The 14,123-nt window shown below is 42.8% G+C and overlaps 1 protein-coding gene across 1 annotated transcript in view; it reads right to left on the reverse strand.

The window, feature by feature from the left end:
- The window catches only part of PHEX (phosphate regulating endopeptidase homolog X-linked), a 284,982-nt gene that overhangs the window by 54,300 nt on the left and 216,559 nt on the right, over positions 1-14,123 (reverse strand). The window contains exon 14 of the mRNA XM_044283956.1: positions 5,060-5,163. Coding sequence (XP_044139891.1) covers positions 5,060-5,163 — 104 coding nt within the window. The remainder of the gene's footprint in view (positions 1-5,059; positions 5,164-14,123) is intronic.

Here is a 14,123-nt window from a genome sequence, read left to right on the forward strand (position 1 = left end):
TACACCTGAGCGACAGGATAATCCAGTGTGTCTCCATGGAAGCACAACACTTCCACATGCTTTTCAGGATTTAATACGTGAGGCACCATGGACGTCATCAAAGTGACCAAACTGCCGGAGTCCAAGAGGGCAGTCACTATAACACTGTTCACAGTCACTTGGCACACCTGGGGTCCTGGGGTCCTGGGCTTGGGTAACTGCACTACATACAGGATGTGCAAAAAGAGAATATGGTTGGCCGACACCGCACTCCATGGGCTCGGTAGACAAAGGGCAGTGCGCTGCTATATGTCCAGGAGCCTGACATCTCCAACAGATAATGAGGCCGGTCTGGACTCGGGTTCCAGTCTCCAACTTTTCCTTAACCTGGGTTTCCAGTTGGGTCCGGGTTGTAGTCCTTTCTTGGGGAACCCAGTCCCGTTCTTAGAGCAGCGATATGGCCGTCTCAACCCCCCCTTATTTTCCAGGGAGTCCTCCACGCTGATATAGCTTTCTACGAGGCCCACCAATTCGTTCGCAATCTGGGGGTTTCCCTGGGCAACCCAACATTGTATGGGTTTTGGCAGCATATGGAGGAACCGGTTAATAACCACTTTTTCCACCATTTGAGCTGGGGAGGATGATTCTGGGTGTAACCATTTTTGTACCAGGTGGAATAAATCGAACATTTGGGACCTGGGAGGCTTATCTTGTCAAAACTCCCAGCTGTGAACACGCTGCGCTCGGACTGCATCAGTCACCCCCTGCCGAGCAAGAATTTCTGCTTTTAGCTTGCCGTATTCTTTAGCATCTTGCAAGGTTAAATCATAATAGGCTTTCTGAGGTTCTCCTGTTAAATATGGCACCAACACTTCTGCCCACTGCTCGGGTGGGAGACTCTCCCTTTCTGCCACCCTTTCAAATACAGACAGGTACGCCTCAAAGTCGTCCTCAGGTGTCATTTTTTGCAAAGTTTCCCTCACATTTTTTCGGGCTTTAACACTGCCATTTTGACTGGGAAGGCTCACCCCTTCCTGAGATTTGACGGCCCCAGTCAATACAGACATCTGTCGTATCAGTAGCTGATTTGTCTCTTGCTGGGCTTGCATAGCCTCCATATGGGCTTTCTGCTGTTGAGCAGTAGCCTGTTGCTGTAGCAAGTTAGCCTGCACCAACTGCTTTACTAAATCCTCCATGGTTGGATGTTCAGACTGTAATTTCGCTGCAGTTTTTACCCAGGACATTTACCTCCTACAACTGCCGGTGGCTGCGATTTCTAGGAGCGTTGTGCCCGCATCCGCCACCAATTGTGGGGGATTTAACTCCGTCACTGTGCACACATACACGTGTGTCAGTTCACTCTTCACCACAGGCAGTGTTTATATAGCTTTAAGCTTTCTTCAGCCCACAAATATTGCATAACATAAAGTCCCACATTTTGTGTTCAGTCCAAATCAGGTAACAACAATATGATCTCACCACTCTCTAGGGCCTTTCAGAGACCAAATCCTCCCTCTTAGCTTGTTCAGCTTTAGTTAGCCTGTGCACACTTGATCTCCCCAGCTGAGATTCTCACATCCTTTTTAACCACACATTAGGAAAACCCTGGATGGAGTATGGGAGTGACCTGTCCCACCCAAGCTCTCTGGTCACTCCTAAAACCCGGACCCAAAATCCACTTTAATGAAAATCTCCCAGAAACCTAACGTTACTGGTATACTTATTTCCGGGAATTATATCACTGAGGCATACATTCTCAGTGAAACGTACTGACCATCCACGATTCTCCCCTCTGGGCTACTACAGCGGTCACTGGATAAAATTTTTACTGTAGGCCAGTACATGCCCCAAAAATTAGGCATTCACCTGACAGAAAAGAACGTATGATGTGGCTGGAGGTACATTAGGAGGTCACTGGATACAAATTTTACTGTCGGCCAGTACAGGCCCCAGAAATTAGGCATTCACCTGACAGAAAAGAACTTGTGATGATGTGGCTGGAGGTACATTAGACGGTCACTGGCTAAAATTTTTACTGTAGGCCACTGTAGTATAGGCCCCAAAAATTAGGCATTCACATGACAGAAAATAACTTGTAATTATGTGGCTAGAGGTACATTAGGCGGTCACTAGCTAAAAATGTTACTGTAGGCCAGTACAGGCCCCAAAAATTTGGCATTCACCTGACAGAAGAGAACTTGTGATGATGTGGCTGGAGGTAAATTAGGCGATCACTGGCTAAAAAGTTTACTGTTAAATAGTAAAGGCCCCAAAAATTAGGCATTCTACTGACAGAAAAGGACTTTTATGCTGTTGGATATACTTGACACAAGGACCATTCTTTGTTCTGGGTGGTGGCGGATATGTGTGGGCTGGCATGAGGAAATTCAATTACACGTGGTCGTCACAGGTGTTGAATTCCTTTGAGATCCATACCTTATTCATTTTTAGAAATGTGAGGTAGTCCACACTGCTGTGAGCTAGACGAGTGTGATTATCGGTCACGATCCCCCCTGCTGCGCTAAACGTCCTTTCGGACAGGACACTCGACGAGGGGCAAGCCAAGAGTTCGATGGCAAATTGTGCCAGCTCTGCCCACAGGTCAAGCCTGCACATCCAGTAATCATGAGTAATCAACATCGGCCGTTAACCAGATGTTGTCAGACACCTGTCAGTCTAGGTGTTCCCTGAGGCTGGATCTGGAGGGCGGCTCTCGATGGATTAGCTGCAAGAATGATTTCATATCTAAATTGAGCAACACATCTTCAAACCGCCCTCTTCTTGCAGGAGCGGTAGGATTGGTACCCGCAAATATTTTGCTGTGGGTGGAAGTTCCTCTGTCAGCGCCCGCAACAGCAGAATGCAGCATCTCTCGCAGCAAGGCCTGGAAATGCTGCATTATGACAGCCCTCTGTAATGCTGGTAACATGTCCACCATTTTGTGTTTGTACCGGGGGTCTAAGTACATAGCCACCCACTACTGGTCCTTGCCCTTTATGCTTTTTATACAGGGTCCCTCTTCAAACACTCTTCAAACACATATACAAGGTCCCCATTTGCACTAAATTGGAAGCAGTGGAGCACCCTGGCACCTGCTCATCGCCCAGGAGAAAGTCGTCCTCGGTCTCCTCCCCCCAGCCACGGACAACACCATTGATCCCCAAAAAGCTTAAAGTCCCTCTCAAAGCCTGCTCTTCTTGCTCCTCCTCCTCCTCCCCCCAGCCACCATCCTCCTCTGACTCCTCTTCAGACTCCTGCTGACTTGTCTCAGATGGAGTAGCCCCTAACAGTTTTTTTTCCAGGGCAACAGGTATATGACACCCGTTGCAAATAGTTGTTCCAATAGCGATTGTCCCTCTATATAGCTGCAACATCGCAGCAGAACCGCACACAACTGCTGCACAATACAAATGCACTATATACTTTCTATGTTAGAAAGTATATTATAAGTATATCACACCCCACAATCATTTTTTTTGGGGGGGGGCAACAGGTATATCACGCCCGTTTCAATAAGTTGTTCCAATAATGTTTGTTCCTCTATATAGCTGCTGTATCGCAACATAACTACACACAACTCCTGCACAATACAAATGCACTATAATATACTTTCTATGTTAGAAAGTATATTATAAGTATATCACACCCCTCAGTATCGCACCTATCGATAGCACACCTATACTAGTGCTTAAAAGGACTTTTGTGGCCCTATTAGCTAGCGTTTGGTGTCCCTAACAGCCTGTCCCTGCTCCACACAGCAACCTCTCCCTACACTGGCAAAACACAGAATGTAAAATGGCTGCCAGATCGGGTTCTTTGATAGGGTAGGGGGTGTGTCCATGTGCTGAAACATCTCAATTGGCTGTCCTGTCCCACCTGATGGGTCAAAGTTCGGCGCAATGCAAAAGAATATGGCGCCTGAGGACATCGCCATATGTTCGCATGAAATGACTGCCGGGCGAACCACAAGGCCATCTCTATTAGTAATTCTTTAATGTATTTTTACTAAATTGTAGTATCAGTTTTCATATTAGATTCCACAACTTATTTGAGTAAATTGCAGTCATTGTAGTAATAATTACAGAGGCTGCAGAACTCCCCTGCCGGGCTCTGTTTACGAGCTGCCAGAGATGAGATGTGGAACATGACTTCTGCAGCTAATCAGTGGCCCCAGAAGGCACAAGCAGAACTTACAGACATTATCAAGTGGTGATGGCGGTAGTGGAGCATGTGACCACTGAGGCTACAGCGGTCACGTTTTGACAGCTTGGAAATAAAATCTGATAGGGAGCTGTGCTAGATCAGCAAGGGATTGAAAGAGTCAGCATTGTTGTTGTTGTTTTTTGTTGTTTTTTTTTAGAGATTTCTCCTCCATTTTTTTTCTAAGTTGGATTACCCCTCTTAAATATTGAAATTAGATTTTAAAGCACACCCCTAGTGAAAAATGAAAAGCTTACAGTGTTTTTATGGCACTTAAGCCTTTAAAGCTCAACCTCTTCTTATTCTTAATTCACTAACAAGAAGTAGTCATCATTGTCTACCAGGTTATAAATACAGTGGAGTTGCAGCTCAGTCCCTAGTCCCTGTGTGTACAAGTCTACTAGCTCAGATTGCACTTGGAAGCCTTTCGCTCTTACACTGCAGAAAGAGATGGAGCGCCTAATTGAATGAGTGTCAATTCTGCTATAAACAACCAGAGCCAGAGAGCTCGTACAGGAGAACATTAATAATTATAAAATATAACCTTTACTACAATCAATTAAAATCCACAAACAAGATACAAAACTACATAGATTTGTAAAATGCATCACACAGTGGTGCTGCTTTGTGTGCACTCTTTCCCTAGACCTGTGAGGAGCATTCTGAATACCACTGAGTGCTACTGAGTGCTGCTTCTCTAGACTCTGGAGCAACCTGACAGGCCAGGAGACCACATTGAAGACATATCTTAGTGGAGCCTGGGAAATGTAACTATTTCTTCCCTTTAAAAGACAACCCTTTAAAAGACAAAACTATTACTAATTGTATATACATTATAAAATTGCTGAAACAAAAATGTAAACTAATATGAATCACTTACTCTTTTTTTGGAACGTCTTTTCTCAACCAGTAGAAATCTGATTGTGATAGAAAATGTAGCGTCTGCAGCACATTTCCAAAATAGTCTGACTCAGAAAATTTTAGCTGCATGAGAAAGATATACAAAATATTTAAAAAAATATCATAGATGAAATAAGGAATGTGTAATTTATGTTGACAATTCTATGAAACTCAAGCAAAAGCCTATAAATATTTGAACACAAAATTCATGTTTATAGTGACCTTCAAAGTGGAAAAACCTGAACATGTCAACTGAACATCAAAAATAATGACCACAAAACAAGAAAAAATTATACATGCATAATGTTATTATATTAAAGTCAGTTTTATATGTCCTTCTAAGGGCTCTTTCACATCTGCGTTATAGTCTTCCGGCATAGAGTTCCGTCGTCGGGGCTCTATGCCGGAAGAATACTGATCAGGATTTTCCTAATGCATTCTGAATGGACAGTCCGTCCTTCAGGATACATCAGGATGTCTTCCGTTCCGGAACGGAACGTTTTTTGGCCGCAGCAAATAGCGCAGCAATCTGCGCTTTTTGCTCCGGCCAAAAATCCGGAACACTTGCCGCAAGGCCGGATCCGGAATGAATGCCCATTGAAAGGCATTGATCCGGATCCGGCCTTAAGCTAAACGTCGTTTCGGCGCATTGCCGGATGCGACGTTTAGCTTTTTCTCAATGGTTACCATGGCTGCCGGGACGCTAAAGTCCTGGCAGCCATGGTAAAGTGCAGTGGGGAGCGGGGAGCAGCATACTTACCGTCCGTGCGGCTCTCGGGGCGCTCCAGAGTGACGTCAGGGCGCCCCAAGCGCATGGATCACGTGATCACATGGACACGTCATCCATGCGCATGGGGCGCTCTGACATCATTCTGGAGCGCCCCGGGAGCCGCACGGACGGTAAGTATACCGCTCCCCCGCTCCCCACTACTACTATGGCAACCAGGACTTTAATAGCGTCCTGTGTGCCATAGTAACACTGAAAGCATTTTGAAGATGGATCCGTCTTCAAATGCTTTCAGTACACTTGCGTTTTTCCGGATCCGGCGTGTAATTCCGGCAAGTGGAGTACACGCCGGATCCGGACAACGCAAGTGTGAAAGAGGCCTAAAAGCTTAAAACCAAGTATAGAGCAGATATACAAATCCAAATATTGTAAACTTAAGCTAGACAATCTAAAAATGCATCAGACTTATGACAGCAGATCAATGCTGTATGATAAATATGGTACATCTTTAGACACTCGTATCTTTTACTACCTATTGGTTGGCTTACTTTGCCCCAAAATTTGCACCCAAATTTTGGTGCAATTTTTGTCACTGGTTAGCAAATCCTAAGCAATACCTTACAACGTACCACTATATATGGCGGAGGTAGGGTTTTAAACCCCTTAAGGACAGGGCCCAGTTTCATTTTTGTATTTTTATTTTTTAATCCCCACATTCCAATAGCCATAACTTGGCTTGTTTTTGTTAGATAAGTTATATTTTTGAATGGCACTATTTAATTTACCATGTTTTTTTTTACCATTTCGGGAAGAAAAATTCTTGGTGGGATGAAATTGAAAAAACAACAACATAATTCTGGCAAAGTTTTTTGGGTTGATCATTGTTATTCAATTTTAATGTGACAAAAGAATGGCGAATTGCATGTTTATAAACAATTTACTATGATAGTCGTGGGAACCTTCAGGAGGCCCTGACTGTCATATTAACTGATCAGAACCCCATGATTTCACTGCAGAGGCTCTGTTTGGAAGACAGAGGGAACCCTCTACCTAAAGCCACAGATTCCACGATTGCTATTGACTGTGGCATGTGAGGGGTTAAATGACGTAATCGCCAATCCTGGTCATTGCGGCCGGGTGCCTCCTGTGTTATACAGCCAGCACCTGTCACATACAGGTACGTCATTATGGCTGAAAGGTTTAAACATGGCACCCATGTAGGAGCTGAGCGGGTGCCATAGCTGCCTGCTGTTTTACACTACCAATATCTGAAGCTAATGTCTGTGATCGGCAATAAGGCCGATTGCAGACCTTTAACCTCTCAGATGCCATGGTCAATTGTAAACACAACATATGAGAGGCTTTTACTCAGGAGCCCTTCACTTCTGGGGCCCAAAATGCTTCCCATGCAGTGATCAAGGGATCCTTTCATTCTATGTGGTAACCTCTGAAAAATTCAGTGTCACATTGAGGGCACCACAGGAACATAGCAAATCTACAGTAATTAATTGAAATTTATGGGAGAAGCGATCTTATGATTGTATATTCAAGGCCCCTAGGACTAGTTTTAAAAAAATATATAAAAATAAAATATTAAAACAACCATTCCTAATTTTAAAAATAAAATGACTAAATAAAGTTCAGGTGTGTCCCAAAATGCTCGTACTATTAAAATATAGGTGTATTTATCCCATATGGTGAATGCCATAACAAGAAAAAAACTAAATTGCTGATTAAGTATTTTCATCACTTCACCTCCTAAAAAAAATCTAATAAATTGTGATAAAAAAAATCATACACACTCATGACACCTGATGTAAGGTAACTATCCTATAAGTCAGGCATGCTCAACCTACGGCCCTCCAGCTGTTGCAAAACTACAACTCCCACAATGCCCTGCTGTAGGCAGATATCTGGAGTCTGTTAAAGCATGCTGGGAGTTGTGGTTTTTCAACAGCTGGAGGGCCGCAGGTTGAGCATACCTGCTATAAGTCAATGTTCAAACTTTTAAACATAGCTACCTTACATCTGTTCATCTGCATCATTTGCATCCCTTTTCCCAAAATTCCAGAGGAGCATTGCCTGACCTAAAAGACTCTTTCTGCCATTTAGGCGCTGTCGTGCCTCTAACCCAGTTAAGCCAATACCCTCTGCTCTGCACTGATGAGGGGTAATCACCCCAAAACAGCTGTCTGCAGATGAGGTGTTGGTTTAATTATTATCAAGTCATGTCTCAAGGCCTGTTTAAAAGGTTGAACATTAACTTATGGGACAGCTACCTTACATCTGGTGGCATTAGAAGCAGAGCTTGCTATTGTAAGAGCTCATTTGCATACTCTCTTCCCTAAATTTCTCTTAATAAATAAATAATATTAGTTTCTTTTAATCATAAATTCAGATTTTTTTTTGGTCTATTATAACAATAATCTCAAACTCATACATACATGCATAGTAATAAAAAATAATAATTCTTACTTTATGAGTTATAATAAAAATATATAAACACATAAAATCATTAATTAAATATGTGTTACACCAATGGGAATTATCTGCTGCTCAATTCATGGTATAACATATAAGAGTTAGTTTGAAATAAATACGTTTAAAGATTAAAGGGGTTATCCAATTTCTGAAACAGTCCCCCCCCCCCCATGTGCCGGGCCCCTCACAGGTAATATACTTACCCCACTCCCCGCACCGCCGCTGCTACTTCTCCCTGTACACGGATAAAAACATCCGGTGAGGGGAGGGGAGCAGCCAATGGCAGACAGGGACAGGGACGAGCCTCCCTAGCATCACCCACGATGCTAGGGAGGCTCGTCCCCATCCCTGCCTGCCATTGGCTGCTCCCCCCGACACCAGATGTTTTCATCCGTGTACAGGGAGAAGCAGCGGCGGTGCGGGCACCAGGAGCGACGCCAGTAGCGAGGTAAGTATACTACCTGTGAGGGGTCCGGCACATGGGGGGGGGGGGGGCTGTTTCATAAATTGGATAACCCCTTTAAAACACACAAAACCTGATAGTCTCCATAGCAATTCTACATATCTTTTTCGCAGTGTTAAAAAAAAGCCAATATACTATTAGTGTATGACCCTATGTGACAAAGAAAAAAAAATTGCAGCATACAGTGAAAAATCATAGCATTGAGGCCATTCAATACATAGAAAATTCTATGTCAGCAAAAATGTACATGAATATATAGGGAAAATCAATTCTGTGTGCTTAAATTAACTGCAGAATGGAACCTGTGGCTACAGTCAGGTATCATACAGTACATCATCCAAACACAAACAAGACTGGAAAATATATATATTTCTTGTCTTCTTCTCTGGCTGGTCTACCAAGTTCCTTGGTGAATCATGTACCTCCCAAGGAGATAGCACATTATAAGCCCCAAGATTTATTCTTCTGCTCAAGCTTCAGTTTGTTTTATTGATAAAAAATGAAAGCTAGCATTTAATTCCTCTGACTCGTAATGGATTAATTGCATATCTGGTTTATCTTCAAGAGTTCTGTCTACATTAAGTGTCATTTCTATTAGATTCTCAGAAGGTAGAGTGCTTAAATCATTTATTAGAGCCGGTTTATTGGCTCGGTGCTGAGCTAGGGTTTTTATTTTATTTGTTTTATTACTCTTGGTAATAAATAGAAGGGGGGCACTTCAGGCAGAAGAGCATTGGTGTGATTCATCCTTTTCACCTTGACATACTGTAAAGAGTGGTCAAACAGAGAACATCTATCACATGTCATTCTCATTAGAAAAATGCCATAAAATACATGCATTATAAATGAGGACTCCCATGCAGGCACTATAATAAGTATTAAAAGGCAATACCCCATATATAATTTCTCCCCTGCCCTAAGTCTATATAAAATGGCCAATACAAGTACAGGCATTTGGCAGTTTTATGTACGTCAATAATGGTTAATCGATATACAAAAATGCAACTCTGTGATATATTTTGTGCTCCAGGTCCTCATCATTTGCAATGTTTATTCTTCCTGAGCATGAACAGGATAGTTTTTCTATCTCAGAATATTTTTATTGACTGACAGTAAGCAGAGATATTAAAAATGGTGAGAAATTAAAAGACTTACTATATGGAGCAGTGTGGTGGAAATTACTATGTGTGGGAAATTACTATATGGGGCATTGTGGTGTAAATCACTGTGGGGGAATACTATGTTGGGGCAAATTACTATGTGGGGGAGAATTACTATGTGGGGGCAGTTTGGGGGACGTGGCTATTGGGGAGGCACTGTAGGGGCATTTCTATTACAGGGACATTGTTTTTGGGGACAGGGATTATTACCTGGAGCACAATATAGGGTGTATTATCACTGGGGGCACTCTAGAGGACATTATAATTGATGTAGACACTATAGAGACATTTGGGGTCATTAATCAAACTGGTGTACAGTAGAACTGGCTTAGTAGCCCATAACAACCAATCAGATTCCACCTTTCATTTTTGACAGCTCCTTTGGAAATCCAGTTCTACACCAGTTTGATAAATGACCCCAATTATGTATACTGAGTTCACTATTTTTTCAGCAGTATAGTGCCTGGGGCATTGGGGAGCACCACAGGCACAGTATTGGAGGTGGCAGCAAGATGACATTGTCGGGACACAAGGATGGGGATGTTGATGGAAAAATTGAGAAATCTAATGTGTCTGTGTAACAAACTCTGTAGAGACAAGATGCGGCTGAAAGTATTTGTCATGGCGGTCTGGGTCAAATAGAGGAGAAGAGGAAAGAGAAGATCTACATGACACAAGATGTCCCTGGATGTAAGAGGTATCTGGTGCTGTATTCTCCTCCAAGTCTTTTTTATTATAATTATATGTATTTTAAATTTGGCGACCAAAGATTAGGAGTCAATTTGGGGTAATTTGGGGTATTTTTCTTAGTCTGGAGATGTCATATGGCCTAGGAAGAGACTGTGGCGCTCACGAAGCACCGCAGCCTCTTCATACAAAAAAAAACTAAAATGGAGTGAGAGGCCCGAGTTCGGTAGACAGCCTCGGACCTATCATGCACTTAATCCGCCCCTGTATGAGGAGCACAGTGTGTAAAAGTTGCCATCGCTCTCCTGACTCAATAACTTCAGAACTCCAAACTTTCTCTGGTAACAACATTAGCACAAAAACTGTGTGCCTGGAGTTTCGTGGCATTGGTTTCTATGGCTGATCAGTTGCATGCAAGCCTTACATCACCAAGCACAATGCAAAGCATTAAATAGAGTGGTGTAAAACACCCTCACTGGACTCTGAAGTAATGAATCATGCTTCTCTATCAGGCAGTCTGATGGAGGAGTCTGGGTTTGGTGAATGCAAGAAAATATCACCTGCCTGACTGCATTGTGTTCCAAACATCTTGAAGGCCTAAATGACACAAACAGTGTATCACGTCCGTTGCTGGCAGACACGCTTCTCTACAATGCTGCTGGCGTCTGGTTGGTAGGGAGCCAGGCCGGGTCTCCCTGTGAATTTGCCCTGGCCAATAATGTCCAGTCATGTGTCTAAGAAGCGTGGCATATTTAAACAGGCTACCTGCTAGGGTGCTAGGGTGCCTGTGAATGGTATTTAGCCCTTGTGATTGCCTCACTAGCCCTACTATCTGTCATGGACGTACCGAGACGTACGGACGTCCCCGTGACAGTGAGTGGCAGGAGATCTTTGAGACTGGCAACATGTGGTTTAGTTTGAGATGTTTACCTTGTGGATCAATAGGCATCTGTGTTGTTTCTGGTACTGGCCACACCAGTAACCTCTAGGTGTTGCTATTGTGGTCATTTAACTTTCCCTATTTATAGTTGTCTCTCCCACAATGCTGTGCGGTTTATAGCTTCAGTTGGACATGTGGATGTTTAGATCTCGGCTGAGTTCCTGGTGCTGCCATATCTTCTTGGAAGCTAAGTGTTACCTTTCCCTTTGTATTTTGGCTTTTCTGTGTGTTGCATTTCTTTGTTGTTTTGTATTAGGCCTTAGGGAGACTCCTGTTCATCCTTCCTTTTGGAGGAACAGGATGTCTTATTCCTGTCATTAGTACTAGGGTCCTTTAGTGTTATATAGGAATTTAGGTATTCCTGTGTATGAACTTACCTACTTCTGGGGTCTGTTCATACTGGTAGTCAGTCAGGGCTTTGACAAGGGTTTTCACTAGGAGGTCTCGATCTACCTTCCCTAGTTTTCAGGCCTTATTTCCTTTTCCCTTTTCCCTCCTATGTTCGGTGTGGGGGTTTCCCTCCCACACTAGAGCCTGACACTATCATTACATTACTATCTGAATCTCAGCTGAATTGCACCCTGACCCTGTTTCTGCCTGATGCATTTGGACCCTGATGTGAATTCCTGGTATTGACCCAGCTTGGTATCATATAACTCTTGTCTGCTGATTTTGGGTCTGATGTGTCTATCCTGATTTGTCTCTCCTGGTTTGGTGTCTCCCTGTGGAGCTTCCCTGGCCAATCATGGCCAGTCATGTGTCTAGGAAGCGTGGCATATCTAAACAGGCAACCTGCTAGCCACAGTGTGCCTGTGAATGGTGTTTACCCTTGTGATTGCCTCACTATCCTGGATCTCTGACAGCTGGATTAGACCCTGACCCTGTTTCTTCCTGATGCTTTTGGACCCTGACGTGACTTCCTGGTATTGACCCGGCTTGGTATCATATAACTCTTATCTGCTGATTTTGGCTCTGATGTGTCTATCCTGATTTTTCTCTCCTGGTTTTGACCTGGTCTGTTTGATATGTCGTTGCTTGTCACTTCTGGTATATTTTATCTTGTGCCTGCCTATCATCACATGTGTTATTTTTTATTCTTTCTCTTCTCCTGCATAGACCCCTGCACTTAATTAAGTAGGGACTGACGTCCAGTTGCAGACCTTTTTTTCGGCTTGATTGTTCAAGTAGGTAATGTTGCAGGTGGAGTTCAGGGTTCACTGTTCCCCACCGTGACACAGTGCTGAACAAAAATCAAGGCAAACTTCTAAAACGGAACAAATTTGTGACCTCCAAACTACATGTCATTAAGTTGTATAGTACTTAGAATAATTTAGGAACATCTAGCGAAATTCATTAATTACTCAGCAAATCTTACAAATTTATGGAAAGCTAATAAAGAGTAAATGTACAGCTTGGCACCCGATAACATTGTACATTTTATTGAGCCATATTATGTGAAGGTGTTCTCTGGCATCGTAATGCTTCGTAAATACAAACATTATAGATTCTCCTGACTTTCATTTCCCTGCAATCAATTAAAGTAACTTAAGCATAATTCATTTCAATTTTCAGTTAAGTGCAAGGGAGATAATATATTATTTTACCTAGTCTAGAAAATACTGTCATGACTTTCAATATATTCAACAATTATAATGCTTAATTAATCTCAGTTTTCTCCATATAAAAATCTTAATTGCTTTTGCGTTGCAAAATTGTACACACTCAACGGAATCCCTATCGGACCCTATCTGGGTATGGGTATACTTAATGCAATCAACAAAAAAAGTTTGAAATTCTGGGGTATATGTAAGAAGTCCCTTGGGGTGAGAAAGGGAAACCTGGATAGAATTGTATTACAAGAAGAAACAAAGTTGATCTACAGACTGGATAGTCTGAGTCTCAGAGGCCTTAATGAGGGCTTTACCTACACATCATTTTTGTAGACACTGAAGATTGTATTTGTAAATATAATTATGGAATTTCAGAAGTGAGCAATGTACATTGCAAATAAGTAGCCTGTTTACTTTTGAAGTACTCTCTTTTGGCTGCCAACTGATGCCATTTATTACTTATGTTTGGCACTGCATTCATCTAATATGTTCTGGTATTGTCCGCGCATGCAGTCTGAGTCACTCAATATACAACTTCATATATCATACCTTATCATATACTTACCTCTGGCCCTTGCAGATGTTTGCTCCATAATGTCATCTTCTTCCCTATTTATAACAGTAATGTCAGGCAGGGTTAAGTACTGCAGTGATTACCATGTTAGCACTGCATTTATCTATTAAGACTAAGGCCCCTTTCACACGGGCGAGTATTCCGCACGGATGCGATGCGTGAGTTGAACGCATTGCACCCGCACTGAATACCGACCCATTCATTTCTATGGGGCTGTTCACATGAGCGGTGATTTTCACGCATCACTTGTGCGTTGCGTGAAAAATCGCAGCATGCTCTATATTCAGCGTTTTTCACATAACGCAGGCCCCATAGAATTGAATAGGGTTGCGTGAAAATCGCAAGCATCTGCAAGCAAGTGCGGATGCGGTGCGATTTTCATGCACGGTTGCTAGGAGACGA

This window comes from Bufo gargarizans, chromosome 3, assembly GCF_014858855.1.
Source record: "Bufo gargarizans isolate SCDJY-AF-19 chromosome 3, ASM1485885v1, whole genome shotgun sequence".
Classification (NCBI taxonomy): Eukaryota; Metazoa; Chordata; class Amphibia; order Anura; family Bufonidae; genus Bufo; species Bufo gargarizans.